Source organism: Diplotaxodon limnothrissa, linkage group LG7 (genome assembly GCF_057381915.1).
Source record: "Diplotaxodon limnothrissa isolate DT_005_m linkage group LG7, D_limnothrissa_male_GT1.1, whole genome shotgun sequence".
In the NCBI taxonomy this organism is placed as follows: Eukaryota; Metazoa; Chordata; class Actinopteri; order Cichliformes; family Cichlidae; genus Diplotaxodon; species Diplotaxodon limnothrissa.
The window spans coordinates 31,921,332-31,937,396 of record NC_140602.1 but is presented as its reverse complement, the minus strand read 5'-3'; the positions used below and the strand labels follow the sequence as shown (position 1 = coordinate 31,937,396).

The following is a 16,065-nucleotide window of genomic DNA, read 5'->3' as shown; positions in this document are numbered from 1 at the left end:
TGCTTGTCTTTGCACAGCTCTCATTAAACATGTTTTGGTTTACAACCTCCATGGTGTCACTTCTTTGATTAATACAACTAAAAGTTCACGTCAATCTCAGATATCGATCACTACTCAATCAGAAATCTTATGTTACGACCAGATGTTAACCCTCCCATCACTCCCTGCCGAGATCACAGTCTCCCCCTTGTGGTCAAAGGTCACACTCTGCACACTGTCCCTGTGGCCCTCCAAGCTGCTCACACTGCCAGAGTCTACCTCCACCAGTTTCACCAAACCGTCGCTGCTGGCAACCGCCAGCATCTTCCCTGAGTGGTTAAACGCCACTTGGTTGGCACTAAGCGGCCCGGTGTCTCCAGCGGCCATCGGCGATGTGGGTTTTCTCATGTCCCACGTGTTGACGATGCCAGAAGAGTCACAGGAGGCCACCATGCTGGTCGCTGAGCTGAAGGCAGCATGGTTGCAGGGGTGATAATGTCCAAGAAAGGTGGTGGTGCAGACACCTAGCCTGGCATCCCACAGGGCGATGGTTTTGTCAGCGGAACAGGTGAGGAGGAGGTTGGAGGAAGGTAGGAAGCAGACGCTGTTGACGGAGGCGGTGTGTTGGCGCAGTGTGAGGCGACAGCGCTGGCTGTTCAGGTCCCACAGCTTGGCGGTTCTGTCAGCAGAGCAGGAGGCCAGGAAGTGACCACATGAGTGAAAGGAGCATGCCCAGGTGGGCTGGGCATGGCCAGAGAGCATCAGTACACAGCAGCCACGAGAGAAGTCCCAGAGCCGCACCTGCAGGAAGAAGTACACATCTGTAACCAATGAGGTGGGTTTATTCTGTGTTGTCATCAGGACCAACTTACTGTCATGTCTCCGCTGGTTGTCGCTAATTTTGATCCATCAGGGTGAAAGCTACAACCGGACAGCCAATCAGAGTGACCCTCACCAGTCAGCAGCATCTCACCCACCTGGCAACACAGTAGGTGACATCACACGTCAGTGCATCATCCAATCAGAGTGACCCTCACATGTCACCTCCCCACCTCCTCTTAGAGCTTTCACCTCCTCTCACCTTTTCTCTTTCTTCTGGGAGAACCCACAATCTCCAGGTGCTGTCATCACTGGCCGAGACAAGGATCAGTTTTCTTGGATGCAGGTCGATGCAGCTGATTGGCTGCTGATGCGCTCTTATAGAGCATGCGAGGCTGAAAGATGCGAAGCTTTTGTGAGAGTTCATTTGTTCCAGGTAGGCCCTTGGGAGCCCACTGCAGGGGGGGAACTCCGAGTCCTTCAGGCGTGCAGTGGTCTTTGCTGGTGGTTTCTCCTTCCTCCTCTCCTCCTTCACCTGCGCTGGTGTAGGGTCTGTGGTGCTTTGCAGTCTCTCTCTGTGGAAGCTGAGGAGCATCTTCTGCCTGACAGCTGTTTGGTATTTCTCCTCCAGCTGCCTGAGCACGGGGTCGTACGACTGCAGATGTTTCTTCAGTTGTTTGAAGTCCTCTGTGAGCCTCCTTTTGTCCTCGGAGACTCGCCGGTGCTGCAGCCGGTGAAAGTCCCGCTCCCTCTGTATCCTCACTAGGCTCGCTCCTGCACCCAGCACCTCCTCCCTGAGCAGCTCCGTCTCTGCGCGCACCGCCTCCAGCTCGCTCTGGAGGAGGCGTCGGTGTGTGAGAGCATCGGGGATGAAGTAGACCCCCGGGGCCGCCGTGGCTACGGTGTTCAGGGTGTCTGTGAGGCGCCTGAGCGCCGAGCCGTACCACTCCACCTCGAAGCGGCTCAGAGTCCGCGTCAGGCCGGCTCTGCGCAAGAAGTTCCTCAGGAAGTCGTCCACCGCCTCGGGGATGTTAGACAGAGTTTGCGCTTGTGGCGGTTCAGAATTTCTCTTGGGAGCTGCTGAGGAGGAGAGAGCCTCCTCAGACTTCTCCTCCTCTTCGTCCTCCTCAGCACTGCTCCTCTCCTCCACTTCCTCCGCTCCTCGTCTTGTGTCTGACATTTTCTCCCCTTCGCCTCGGAGCTTATTGTTTACGCGTTGCTATGGTATTAGCTCTGCGTTGCTTAGCGTGTTACCACGGTAACCGCGTGACCCCCTGCGTATGCGTTTGCTTAATAGGTTTTGTGGTTATTAAAATGCATACATATTTTACATTTTAAATGTTTTTAATTATTTGTTTTCATGCTTTCGTTTTTATTTCCTGTTTTTCCTTCAAGTGTTCTCCCTCTCTCTCGCATTCTCTCTCTCTCTCTCTCTCTCTCTCTATCTATCTATATATTTTTAAAATATATATATTTTTAAATATTGTAAAATATTGATTATACAAATATTACTTTCTCATCATAACGGTGTACATTTAAGAGGAAAAAAATGTAACTTACAGAGGTTATAAAGAAAAAGTCCTAAATTTTCACTTTAAAGTCATACGTTTGTAGTAATTTTCGGATATTAAAGACACATATATACAAGACGAAATAACTGTGATTTTATTTTTCAGTTGCTTTTAACACTTTTAACAGCTGTCTTTTTACTCCAGCACGTACACCACTTTTAACTACTAGAAGGGGTGAGATTTAGAGAGGAAAACACACACAAAAATGCTACATTCTTTGTAACATTTTTGCAGGTAACAGCTGGTATATCCGGCACAGGTGTATTGAGACGTGCTGACCGATAGAGGGCGCGCAGGATGCGCAGTGTGTGGCTGCGTTATACGTTAGCTCATCACATGACTGTCAGGAGGAAAAATAGAGCAGGAAGAGAGTTTTCTTTCTCTTTGTTGTTGTAAACATTTAGTTTTCACAATAAGACGGAAGAGCAGCTTTGTGCTCTGAAGATTCATGGATCTAAAAAAGTGCAATTCTGTTTCTGGGTGGTGACGGTTCACTTTCATGGTGCTGAAACCAAAGAAAAGACCAAGCCAAACTTCGCCTTAAATTTGCTTCATTTAAAATAATCTGGATTCTCCTCCGAGGTACGTAAATGTTAAGACGTGATTTTATGATTTATTATGTTATAGCATAATGAATGTTAATTCTGCCTGCATTTGGCCTGTTTAATGTGAGAGATTTTGTGTAATAGTGATTGTAACGTGTTCCAGTCGATTGTTCTGGTGGCACACTTGATGCTAAAATGAAGCTAACTGCAGTTCCTGTGTCTCTTCAGATTTACAATAATACATTTTCTGAAATCAGTCAATGTTGACATCGTTTGATGTTTGCTGGGATGGATTGTGAATCTGAGTTTAAACTTACATTTGCCGTGTGTACCAATTAAAGAGATTTTCAAATAGAGTCTGGCCGAAGTGTTTTTAGCAACAAAAAGCGGTGGAGGAAATCCAAATAAAACGGTTACATTTACAAAAATGATACTTTATATTCTGCTTCAGACTTTTAAGGATCTAAAGTACACTTTCTTTTTTCTTTTTTCTAACTATCGACGTCCCGCTGTGGATGCATAACGGTGATCTAATGTTGTTTTAAGTTAGCGGTCAGTGCATGAAGAGGAAGTGTTTTAGGTGAATTATTGCTAATGGAGTGAACGCTACTGAAGTTTAAAAAGAAATTGAGCAATATTACCTTTTACCTTCTTCATCCTTTAGTTGAGAAAAGTGACATTAAGTGGGTTAGATTGTCATGTTAATATTGTGATGTCAGTGTTTTGAAGTCTGTTAAATAATCGCTGACATACAGTAACTAAATACATTTACTCAAGTAGCTCTGCCTGTTTCACAGCTCAAAATAATCCTTTTTTAATTTTACTGTCTACTGTTTCATGTCACTTGTCTCAAACAACCTGCTTTAGCTCCTCCTACTTTAAGCCACCTTTCTTCTGATTGGCTGTCTTCTGTAAACAGAAATTCTGTGGCGAGATGACTAGAAATAAGGAAAATAGGTCCGCTTAATCTACTAAAATGTGTAGGAACTTTATACTGAGTAGCGGTGAAAAAGAGAACATTCTGTCTGCTTAAAATAATGTGCGGAAACTTTAAGGTGGTCTGAATCCTTTCTTCATCTACCTTATTTCTAAACATTTTCATGCAGTGATGTTTATAGACTTTTATTCTGAAGAAAATGTATCTGCACACTTAGTAACCTCAGTATTAGCAGAGGTTGTAAACTAATGTACCAAAAATAGCCCCCTTCAGGCACCCCCCCCCCCCTGCAAAAAAAAAAAAGAAAAAAAGAAATCCCTGTGCACCTGTGCAGGTGCATGATCAGTTTCCTGGCTGGCTGACAGGCCACAAATGGTTCCTTCCTCTCACCCTCAGCACTGGAGCTCCATAAAATTATGTGCCGAGAGCAGGACTGTTCTCAAATAATAATGCATCTGCCCACTGGTATGAAATCAACCACCTTTCACCTGGTATAAGGAGAGCAACTTTGAGCTGAACTCAGGAAACCGAGGGGACCATGAAAAAACAGCAGAGTATTATTCTACCCTCTCAGTATAAATCAGGCCTAGGTAGAGAAAGTGGATAACTTCAAGTAACACCCTGCTGAAGAAATCCCATCAAGGCTTCTACAACCTCATGCGATTAAAGTACTTCAAACTCCTGCTCAGGGCGCTTAGGAATCTCTGCACTTCTGGGAAGGGTGCATCATTCCCTGGGCATGACCACTTATCCATCAGGAGGGTAGTTGATTCAGCTGAGAGAAGAGGATGTGTACTTCAGATGATGCAGATCTAGAGCCGAGAGGATCGCGGGAGATTCTTCCAGCCACCCTAACAGCTGACTGCCATTGGGGAGACACTACTGTGTGCTGTTTATATGCTGCCAGCACAGAAACAATATGGAGAAGCTTTGATCTTCATGCCATCAGACTGCTAAAGCCCACACCACCCACTACCTACACATTACTCAGCTACTCGGTGAGATCAATGGTTTGAATGTCTGTCAGCTAATATTAAAAGAAAAAGTTGATTGGAATTCTTGTGTTTATGTCTTCTTCTTTATTTGTGTACAGCCAGAGTGCTGGATATTATACTTGTATAAATGTGTATGTAAGAAATAATCTTAAAACCTGAAGTTAAATGTCTCTGTCTTTATACTTTCAAAGAACCAAATGACTACAGTAGACACAAACTGAATAATCATAATAAACGCTGACTTGTTCCCTGTAGGGTCAGAGGTCACCATGGGCTCTGCAGTGGAAAGGACAGATGAGCATGTGAGGGAGTATCTGATCTACCGTGGCTTCACCAACACTCTGAAACATCTGGACAACGACATAAAAGCTGACAAGGAGAAAGGCTTCAGGGTATGGCTGGCAGAAACGTTGTTTGATGTATTTCTGTTTCCTCACAGCCTCACAGTAAAATAGTCACATCATCTGGAAGTTGGAGAAAGGAGCTTGCAATGGTGTGAAGGGTTAACGAAAAAAGCTGCTATTTCAGGTTTTTGAAGACGTTTCTTCTTTCAGCAGAAAAAGGACACTGAATAACTTTTCATTATTTTTGTGCTGTGCAGGTGGATAAAATCATCGATCAGCTGCAGCAGTTTGTCCAGAGCTTTGACCTGGCTGGTCTGAAGGAATATTGGCTCTACCTGGATAAACGTCTGTTCAGCAGACTCGAGGATGTTTACAGATCCACCGTCAACAAGCTGAGGATCAGCCTGTACAGATACTACATCATCAACACCGTGCAGGTATCACCTCATGGAGAAATCAGACATCCTGCTGCGTGTTTCTGAAACAAAGATTTAAAAATCTATCTCGTCCTTCCAGAAAGGAAACCTGGAGAAGACTCAGGAGTTTTTCCAGAAGCAGGCGTCAGAGCTGCAGGGTCAGGCTGAGTGGCGTGATTGGTTCATCCTGCCATTTATCTCCTCCCCTGAGCAGAACTCCGCCTTCTGTCAGTACTTCTCCCGCCAGTGGTCTGACACCTTCCTGGTTTCACTGCATAACTTCCTGTCGGTGCTCTTCCAGTGTATGCATATCCTTGAGTTTGAAACACACAGCCAGCCTTAATATTCAACATGCTCTGACAATTTAAAGGCGGCCGCACTGATCTGCTGGAATTCAGTTTTCAGTCCTTAACTTGTTTCCCACCTCAGCCTGTCCTCCTCAGCTTCGATGCTGAAGTCCAGAAGATGACCTGCCTGATGGAGGAGAACGAACAGCTCCGTCAGCTGGTGAGAGAGTGCATTTCATTTTAAATTAAATCAATTTTGCATGAATAATGCAAATGTAGATTTGTTCAAAAAAGCTACAACTGATCCCGTCGTTTACTTTTAATCACCCGCCATGCAAATTAAGTCTCATTATTTAGCTTAAAAATTAATTTCAATGGGTTTCCAAAAGTTCTGTTTACTAATTAAAATCAAATCAAATCCTATTAATTCTCACTGTATTAATCCCATGATTTGGCCACCACTCCGTGCCACTTTATTAGGTACACCGTACTCCATTGAACCCCCTTTTGCCTTCAGAATCACTTAAATTCTTCATGGAATATTTGACAAATGTCCTCTGTTAGGTGGATATCAAGTGACTGTGGAGGCCATTTAGTATAGTGAACTCATTGTCCTGTTAAAGAAATCAGTTTGAGATGATTTGAACTTTGGAACATAGCAAATTGTCCCAAAACATCAATTGTAAAATGTTACATTGTGCTTGCGGAAATGGTTGACAGCAATGCTCAGGTAGGCTGTGACATTTAGTTGTTACTCATTGGGCCAAAAGTGTGCCTAGAAAATAATCTCCACACCTTCCTATCGGCTTGATGTAGCTGAGGCACTGACCTAAGCAAGACATTTCGATTGAGAAAAGCCACTCAGAGGATATTTTCTACTCTTCATCCCATTCTCTGTAAACCCTAGAGATAGAGGTTGCGTGGGAAAATCGCAGTAGATCAACCTGGCACCACCAACCACGCCACATTCAGAGTCAGTTAAATCCCATTTGTTCCTGATTCCGATGCTTTGTTTGAACTTCTGCCGGTCGTCTTGACCGTGTCTACGTGCTTAATTGCACTGAGTCGCTGCCATGTGATTGGTTTATTCCATTTTTGAACTAACAAAAAGTTGGACACTAGTACTTAAAAACATAGACTAAGTGTAAAAGCTTTTTCATGAAACAAAGTTTTAAAATGTGATGTGCTCCATGCTAAGCTGTAGTCAGGGTAGACGTCTGACCTGTCTGCTGTATCTTCGCCAGCTGTTCGCCCTGCAGACGGAGAGCCGGGATCAGAGGGATAGAGATGAGATGATCCACCACAAGCTGCCGACATACGTCCAGAACATGGACCGACTGGGAGACACTGAGCTGTGAGAGACTAACATCACTGTCTTTACTGATGACTAACCACAGCAAAGATGGCTGCCATTCTGTCCATTTTTAAACACTGCCAACATCATGATGCTTTTAACCATCAATAGTCAGCTCATTTCTAAAATTAATGCCATGCTTTAGTATTTTTATGGAAAAACTGGCGTATTGTGCTTGTATTTATCACTTTGAAACTCTTAATGTGTTTTGTGCTGTGAGTTGCAGATGGCAGCCATCTTAAACCTTAAAATATTAATCAAGATTTTTATCCATTGCAGCTTTGTGGTTTCGTTTGTTTTTATTTTGTTTTCTTAAGTTACATTTTAACACAAAGCACAGAATGAACATGGACTGATGTTAGCATGGTTCAGGCCTAAATGACAACTAAGGTTGTTGCACTTTTTGTGACAGTATTTATTTAATAAATGACGTAACCTCATATTTTCATATTCAGGCACTTTAAATCAAACAAAACTGAGTTATTTTATATTTATCCATATAAAAAAAACTATTTAAAACCATATTTTAGCTAACGTATTGTTGCCAAAAATGCCAAAATATTTATGCTGTTGCAGTATTTAAACTGTGTGCTGTAATGCGGTTGATGTTTCACAATAAACAATTCACCTGATGAATTGTTCCATTGAGCCATTTTTTTTTTTTTTTTTTTTGTTTTTTTTTTTGTTAAACTTCCAGGCGATCGATAGACCGGGCCAGCAAATACACTTCCCCAATAAACTTTAAAATACTCTAAAAAAATGTGATTGACAGAAGTATCTTTTAAGAAGTTAGTTAAAGCTCCTCATCTGGATCGTTGACGGGGCTTGAATCGATGTTGGACCCGATCTGAAATGGACCCAGAAAAAACCCAAACTCAACACACTTTTTATTTTAATGGATGCTAAGAGGTTAGTTGGCTGATGATGGCTGATGATAAGGCAACCTAACTTTTGCAGTAAGTGTTGTTAGACAATTACACATTCATTATTTCCTCTTCAAATGAATAATTCAATGCATGATGGTGATAAACCACACCCACCAAGTATTATACACAAAAATGGTCTTGACAACAAACACATGGTGACCCATTTGGTTCTGAAGTGGACTGAAGAAGACCTCTAACAAGAAGCCCTTGGATCCATTCATTTTCTTCTGCTTATCCAGTTCAAGGTCGTGGCTGTGCTAAAGCCTGTCCCAGCTGCCATAGTGCCACAGGGCAAGAGGTGGGGTTAACTCTGGAAAGGCAGCCAGACTGTCCCAGGACCAACACAGAGAGACGGACAACAATTCATACTCACATTCATACCTAAGGTTTTTGCATTACCAATTAACCTAATTCCATGCATGTTTTTGGACTCCAGGAGGAAGCCAGAATTCCTGGAGAAAACCCACGCAGATACTGGAAGAACATATAAACTGGAACTCCGCACAGAAAGCCTGCAACCAGATGGTGGATTTGAACCCAGGGCGTTCTTGCTGTGAGGCAGCAGTGCTAACCGGTGAAGCAAAATCCTCGTGGTTCTGAAGTGGATTTATGAAGACTTTTACCAGGGAGCACTGACTTGATTTTCTACTTTTTTGGAGTAACTAAAATACAGTAGACCCAAAAAGATCTTGACCAGAGATCACTGATAACAAAGCCACGATACCCCACTTGATTCTGAGTAACTGAGAAGCCTGGGGACCAATAAAGATCTCTACCAGGAAGCAAAGGAGCCCTGGCAACAAAGACTATGTCTCCCACCTATTCACAGGAAGAAGCAACACATCTTTGGCTGAGGATCTCAGACTGCACATAGGTTTTTGGGCCAACCCCCCCCTTCCTCAAAAAAAGCTACTTTCGTCTGTGCCCTTGTCAGAAGAGGTCACCACAGCTCTGCATCTTTGATTTGGCAGTTTTATGTTGGATTCCCTTACTGAAACAAGGGGATTTGTGTCTCAATACACTAAAATCTCACGCACGGTTATGAAGAGAATTAGAAAAATTCTTCAAAATTGAAAAACCAACTGGTAAGCATAGTAGTAAGGGTAGAAAAAAAGAAGTTTTTTAGGCAGTCAAAAGTCTAACCTTATTTTTTACTTACTGAAAATATAAAAGTTTTAATGACCTAAGTATCTTTGATAGTGATTGGTCCATTTATAGAGGTCTCTTTTGGAAAGTCATAGCAAGACTGGACAGAAATGGCCTGTCACACCTTTGTTTTGATATGGTGCAAACAGTGTTGTTGCTTCATAGTGAGAACTGCTCTATAAGTCCAATGAACAGCAACCGGCGAACCAGCAGCACGGTCATTGAAACCCCACGAACTATTGATGCTCATGGGGTCGAAAGGCTTGCTGGCAAAGAGCTACAAATCATTGAAGACCTTGATGCTACTTTTTGTCAGAAAGTGTCAGAACACACATAGTGCAGCTCTACTTGTTGAAAATGGACGTGTATAGCTGTAGACCAGTCAGTTTACACATGTGGACACCTGTCCACCAGCGAATGTTCACCCAACTGGACAAGTGAGCAGTGCAAAAGGATAAATGCCAGATGCATGTTCATCATGTGCTTAAAAAGGAAGAGATGGCAATTATGTGATCAAGACAAGTCGGCATAGCCAGTATGATATCTTGGGTTCTGGTGTTTATTGTGCTCACTTTAACTATCCAAAAATTGTCACAAAACTCATACCCTTTCATGGCAATGGCATTTGCTGATAGCTGTGGTCTCTTTGCTTGGATTCACTGTAGTAGTATGCTGTTTTAAAACTTCCTTTCTTTTATTCTCTTTGTAGGGACTTAGTGACGAGCCAGCGAGCTGTCAGCACTGCCACCACCCCTACCAGAAACTTCTTCTCAACATTCCTACCACAAGGCAGACGAGCCCCAGGGAAACCAATGCAAGCCATCTCTGGGTCCTCACCAAGCCAGGCAGCAATGGGCAGGAAGGACCCACTGAGTAATCAGGTGAGCACAAGGAATTGCCAAATTCACAGATTTAAAAAAAGACCTTGACTCACAGACTGGATGGTTGTTTTTTTAACAAAATTGGGTTTTTTGCAACTAGTGAGTCAGAGACAGGTCATCTTATGTTCAAAAGCTGATGATTGTATATGGAAAGTGAAAGACCCTTCACTTTAGAAATTTGGTACTTGGGACAGTATACCTTCTTCTGAGTTACCATCTCATCAGGAAGATGATAAAGACTAACAAACCCTAATAAAGAAATGTCTCCAACTAGTTGGACTTTGATGCTAGTTTCTAATGTTGGCCTAGCAGTCTACATAGTCAAATGTATGGGGTATCTGGTTGTTGTTATGGGCTATTTGGCAACATGTACAACTGTTGTAAGAGCTTGGATTGTATTGTCAGTAACAAGTCAGACTTGTTCCTGTTGGAACTTAGTTGGGGAGATTTGGACACCTCTTATGTGAGGTGTGTCAGGCACACACAGGAGACTCCCAACACAGATCCAGGACACACCAGAGAGGTCAAGTCTTTTAATTGGCTTGGGAAGATACAAAAAAAGCTGAAGTCAGGAGTAAGGGAGGCCTAGGCATCTTTGCTTATACTACCAATGTGATCTGGACCCAGATTAGTGATAGAAAATGGATAGGAAATGGCAAAGATTCATGATGTACAATGGGCGGTAACCAACCTGTCCAATAAGAGATGTCTGTTAAGGACTCTGCAGCAGACTAAACTTCACACTGATTCAGGATCGAGGCTTGATTGGGTTCATTGGGTGTGTCCATTAGTATAATAAATATTGGGTAATGAATTTGATATTTTAATTATTTTCTACCACAAAGTTTGAAAATCATTCCCTCAGAGAGTAATAGCAAGCTGCACTCGTGTTCCAGTTTTCTACATCTACGGTTGTAATCATTTCCATCTTTTTTAGCCTGTGAAATCTAAAGAAGCAGGCCAAGTTAAGGAGGTGAAGCCAGCATCTACCCAGTCATCAACCAGTGAACCAGTGAGCTCCCAGTCCCAGCTGTCTACAAACCAGTCAGGGAACCAGAATTCGAGACACAAAAGAATCCAAGATCATGAGAAGGAGAGGAAGGAGCTTTTCTCCAAACCACCACCACAGGTATAGTTGCATCCTTTAGATATGCAACAAATGCGATGCCCTTAGTCTTACCTTACCTGTGGAGGTAAAGGTCAGCTATGTTCAAACAGTTTTGCGAGTGGTCAACCTGCACTTTGAATTAGTATGCTGGAAGACAATAATTTTTTGGTCTGGTGAGCCCTTTCATGTGTTATCTTCAGACATCAGAGAAGAAAGGGGAGCTGGGGGAGGTGGAGCCTCCCATTGAGTCCTCAAGTGAACCTACCGATTCCTCAAACAGCAGAAGCTGCGGTGCAAGCCAAGAGGAACCTCCCTTCATTAAACTCAGCCAGGAGGAGTACGGAGAACACCACTCATCCATCATGCACTGCAGGTCTGTCTGTCACAATTCACCCACTTTAAGGATAAAAACAAAAACTCAGCCTTAATTAGTTTTTTTTTCTTTCTGTTGCCCTTCGCTTGTTTTCAAGGGTTGACTGTTCTGGTCGCCGTGTCGCTAGCTTGGATGTTGACGGAGTCATCAAGGTAAACCTGCATTTCATAGTCTTCAAGCTACGGTATTCTAACAGCATATACTGACAGGAAAACTCATGAAAGACTTCTTCCTCTGCCCCTCCTACTCCGTCAGGTGTGGTCGTTCAACCCCATCATGCAGACCAAAGCCACCATCATGTCCAAATCTCCTCTAATGTCTCTGGAGTGGGCCACCAAACCAGACCGACTGGTAGCAGTGTTTACTTTCAGATACATTGATTTTATAAATATTCTGATAAGGTAACATTTTACCATGCACTAGGTCACCAATGATCCACCTAACGTTACGGTTAGGATTTCGTTACTTGTTTTCAGACAGTTGTCTCTAGTGCAATGCATACAGAACAATTGCACTGCCAAAATTAATTTGCAAGACTTAATTTGAAAGGTAAAATCTCTTAGTTCCTTGATATTTGCCTATTTAGCACTAGTCAAAACAAAAACCCAACCCTAAGCCTAAACCCCAAGGTTGCTTGTGACCTAGTTGATACACCAAACACATCTGTCCAACAGTAAAATGTATGTTTGCATGTGTGTGTGATCAGTTGTTATTAGGCAGCGGCGTTGGCACAGTACGGTTGTATGATACGGAAGCCAAGAAGAATCTCTATGAGATGAACATCGACGAGGCTCATCCACGGTAAACCTGCACCCTGGAGCTCCTCACTAACATAATTAGGACCAATTTCTGCCTCTTTGTTGGCTTTGTATTGCATGAAAGTGCCTCCTTGCTGAGACAAAAAAAGTGTCTAAAAGCTGCAGCTCAGGAACTCAGAAGTTTTTATGGAGCGCTAAACTGAAAATCTGATCCAAACGTGGTTATGTTTCAGTATCAGTAATGTTGTTATGTGCCAAAATTAATGTTAACCCATCCGATAGTGATGGAGCTAAAATGGGCGGTGCTCTTTTATTTTATTACATTATAATTACATTACAAATTGAATGGAACTACGTCCATAAACTAGATTTACTGTGTCTTCAACAGTCGAGGTCATCTCCATATGAGAATGTATTTTTCTGCCTTTCAGTATCTTGTCTTTAGCCTGCAGCCCCAGCGGTTCATCATTCGTCTGTTCAGCTGCAGCTCACAGTCGATCTGGAAGTGGCGAGTCTGCTCCTCGACTTCCCATAACGGTGTCTGGTCAGCTGCTGCTATGGGACACCAAGACTGTCAAACAGCAGGTGGTTAACTGATCATTTAGCTAATATGTCTGCACATCAGTCCAAGACCAGGAACAGGAACCACTGGGTTTAAAGAATGTGTATTTAAAACCCCAGCTGTAGCAGAAAACTGGAGCAATATAAACTCCAACTGCACAGACTGAGTCAAGGCGTCCAGTTCAGGTAGCTGACGTGAAGCCTCAGGGAGCTAGCAGCTCAGAGGGCAACCATGTGTTAATCAAAGTGGCCACACCCTTAATTTTAAGCTGCAATGGGGGTCAAAATGGTTTATGTATAAACACATTCATACACAGTAGTGTTATGACCTTTAGAGGCAAAACTGCTTTTTAGCAGGCTGTAAATGTATTTATTTCTCCTGTAAAGCTGGACGTTTTACGCCAAAAAGGTTCTATGGCAGGGGTGGCAAACTCCAGGCCTCGAGAGCCGGTGTCCTGCAGGTTTTAGATGTGTCCTTGATCCATCACAGCTGATTTAAATCGCTAAATTACCTCCCCAACATGTCTTGAAGTTCTCCAGAAGCTCGGTAATTAACTAATCATTTGATTCAGGTGTGTTGACCCAGGGTGTTATCTAAAACCTGCAGGACATTGGCTCTCGAGGCCTGGAGTTTGCTACCCCTGGTCTATGGGACTGATTCACTGCTAGAGTGAGCCTCCAGTGGACATGATTAGAGCTGCAGTTTTTGGCACTTCAGCCCTATAGGTGCTGCTTAAACTGTGTTTGCACATTTTAAACAGGCTACCTGACTGCTCTGGCAAACCTGAAACCTGTTTCCAAGAAAGGTTTGGGTATTAACTCAACTTTTCCTCTGTTATGTGCCTGCCTATGAGCTCCAATTCAGTTTCCTTGACAGTTACAGTTAAACTAGTTAAACTGCTCTTTTTATTTCCTGCCTGTAGCATAATGTTCTGACTTTCTGTCTTTCAGCTCCAGTTCTCTTTGGAGCCAGAACCAGTAGCCATAAACTGCACAGCCTTCAATCACAATGGAAACCTGCTGGTGACTGGAGCCGCTGACGGAGTCATCAGACTGTTTGGTCTGCGTTCATACTCGATTCATCCAAAGATTATTTTCAAGGAGGATTAATCTGTGGCCTCTTTGCTGTCACTTACCAAAACCCAAGTAAGTTAAATACATTTCTGTCCTCTGTCTTCTGTAGATATGCAGCGGTATGAGAGCGCGATGAGCTGGAGAGCTCATGATGGGGAAGTTTACAGTGTGGAGTTCAGCTATGATGAAAATACCGTCTTCAGCATCGGAGAAGATGGCAAGGTGCGTGAAAGCCAGAACTAGTGTAGCTCCGTCTGTTCTCCTTATGTTACTCAGGAAAGTCAAGAAAGTAAGTGTGTGTGTGTGTGTGTGTGTGTGTGTGTGTGTGTGTGTGTGTGTGTGTGTGTGTGTGTGTGTGTGTGTGCGTGCAGTTTATCCAGTGGAACATCCATCGCTGTGGGGTTAAGCAGTCGGAGCAGATTTTACCTCAGGACGCCACCGGGCCCTTCGTCCTGTCGGGGTACAGCGGCTACAAACAAGTAAGCAGACCTGCTGGTTAATTTTCAAGACAGCACTTCATTTGATTTCATGACCAAAGCTCGCTAGAAAACATTGAATTCTACAAAGCAAATTAAACTCTGTTCATAAGAAAACATTTTTTATAGTTCAAAGAAGTAAAATCACCAAAGTAAACAATTTGGGGTGCTTTTTTCTAACTTGGTGATATAATTCTTGTTCAGGTTCAAGTCCCTCGAGGTCGACTCTTCACGTTTGACTCTGAAGGTCAACACGTCCTGACCTGTTCTAGCTCCGGTGGACTCATATACAGAGTGAGTACACCTTCATGTCTGTCTGTAAGTAAGTAAGCAAGCATTCTTTAATGCTTTAAATGTGTTTTGTATTTTAAAAAATTTCCTGGTCCCCTCTCTTCCAGCTGGCCAGTGGGGAGTCAGCTCTGGAGAGGGTGCTGTCACTGGGGGGGCATAAAGCACCAGTGGTGACCGTCGACTGGTGCTCAGCAGTGGACTGCGGCACCTGCCTGACAGCCTCCATGGACGGGAAAATCAAACTGAGCACGCTTCTAGCACAGAAGTCCTGACTGGGGACCTAACGGAGGTCCTCTGTTCTTGTGTGTCTGTGCAGAGATGAAAGGAAGACTCGAGGAATGTTTCATGATACAAACAAACCTGTTTTTAAATCAAATTAGGATTAAAATCTCACTGAAGGTTCCACCGTAGAGCTCGTTTCTTTTGTTAAAGCTGTATTTGTTGGTGTTTTCAGGCCTTTGGGGAGAAGAAAAACTCCTCAGCAGTCTCACAGACACTCAGCAGCATTTGAAGTGTTTGAGTCAACAGCACCTCGACCTCTTTCAGGTACTTGAAGTCGTTTCATGGAGAATTGAATACACCTTTCTAAAATGTCTTCAAGAACCTAAACAAGAAGTCCAGTTGCTTTAATCTCAAGACCTTTAGACTGCAATGATCTGGATGAGTGAGAGACGCCACTTGGATTGATTGGAATAAGAAACGTCCAAGTTTTTCTTATACGAGCCAAAATGTTACAAGTAAATATTTGGAGGATCACTCTGGGTTTTTATTCCCTTAACCTAAACCAAATAAATAAAATAATAATAGAATAAAATAAAAAAGGTAATAAAGTAAAAGAAAAAGACCTATCACAAGAGAAACTGTACACTGAATTTGTTTTATCCTGTATTATGTTTGATTTCATTCTTACAGATGTGTAGTGTAAATAACAGAATCATAACAGTTTTGTACTTTTCTTTTCTTTTTGTTTCCAATCAGTAAATTTTCACTTTAGCTTTTTTATTTTGTTTGTTTTGGGCTTTTTTTTTAGTTTCAGTGTTGTTTTTATAATGAGGGCAAAGGCATGTGAACTAGCTACATGTACCAAAAACACCACTTTAAAAAGGTGGTGTCTGAATGACTCACAGTGACATCCGAAACGCTCCCAGCCTTCCAAATGTTTGTGTTTACAAATGTGACCTATATGACTGAAGCCTAATTAATCTCTTATTCAGTTTAGATGTA

The 16,065-nt window shown here is 42.9% G+C and overlaps 2 protein-coding genes across 2 annotated transcripts; one reads left to right on the top strand and one right to left on the bottom strand.

Moving 5' to 3' along the window:
• Window positions 1–132: 132 nt before the first annotated feature.
• spag16 (sperm associated antigen 16) lies at window positions 133–1,978 on the bottom strand. The gene is made up of 3 exons (XM_085357927.1): window positions 1,061–1,978; window positions 852–956; window positions 133–780 (listed from the first exon to the last, which is right to left on the bottom strand). The coding sequence occupies exons 1-3, from the start codon at window positions 1,976–1,978 to the stop codon at window positions 133–135; spliced, it is 1,671 nt and encodes a 556-aa protein (XP_085214053.1).
• Window positions 1,979–2,710: 732 nt separating this feature from the next.
• On the top strand, window positions 2,711–15,221 carry wdr91 (WD repeat domain 91). The gene is made up of 18 exons (XM_085357926.1): window positions 2,711–2,951; window positions 5,102–5,238; window positions 5,448–5,627; window positions 5,707–5,914; window positions 6,031–6,113; window positions 7,138–7,247; window positions 10,029–10,200; window positions 11,138–11,329; window positions 11,509–11,681; window positions 11,779–11,833; window positions 11,937–12,032; window positions 12,388–12,482; window positions 12,871–13,024; window positions 13,952–14,060; window positions 14,184–14,296; window positions 14,446–14,553; window positions 14,755–14,844; window positions 14,949–15,221. Exons 2-18 carry the CDS (start codon window positions 5,116–5,118, stop codon window positions 15,111–15,113), a joined length of 2,226 nt encoding a protein of 741 aa, XP_085214052.1. The 5' UTR covers window positions 2,711–2,951; window positions 5,102–5,115; the 3' UTR covers window positions 15,114–15,221.
• The last annotated feature ends 844 nt before the right edge of the window (window positions 15,222–16,065 follow it).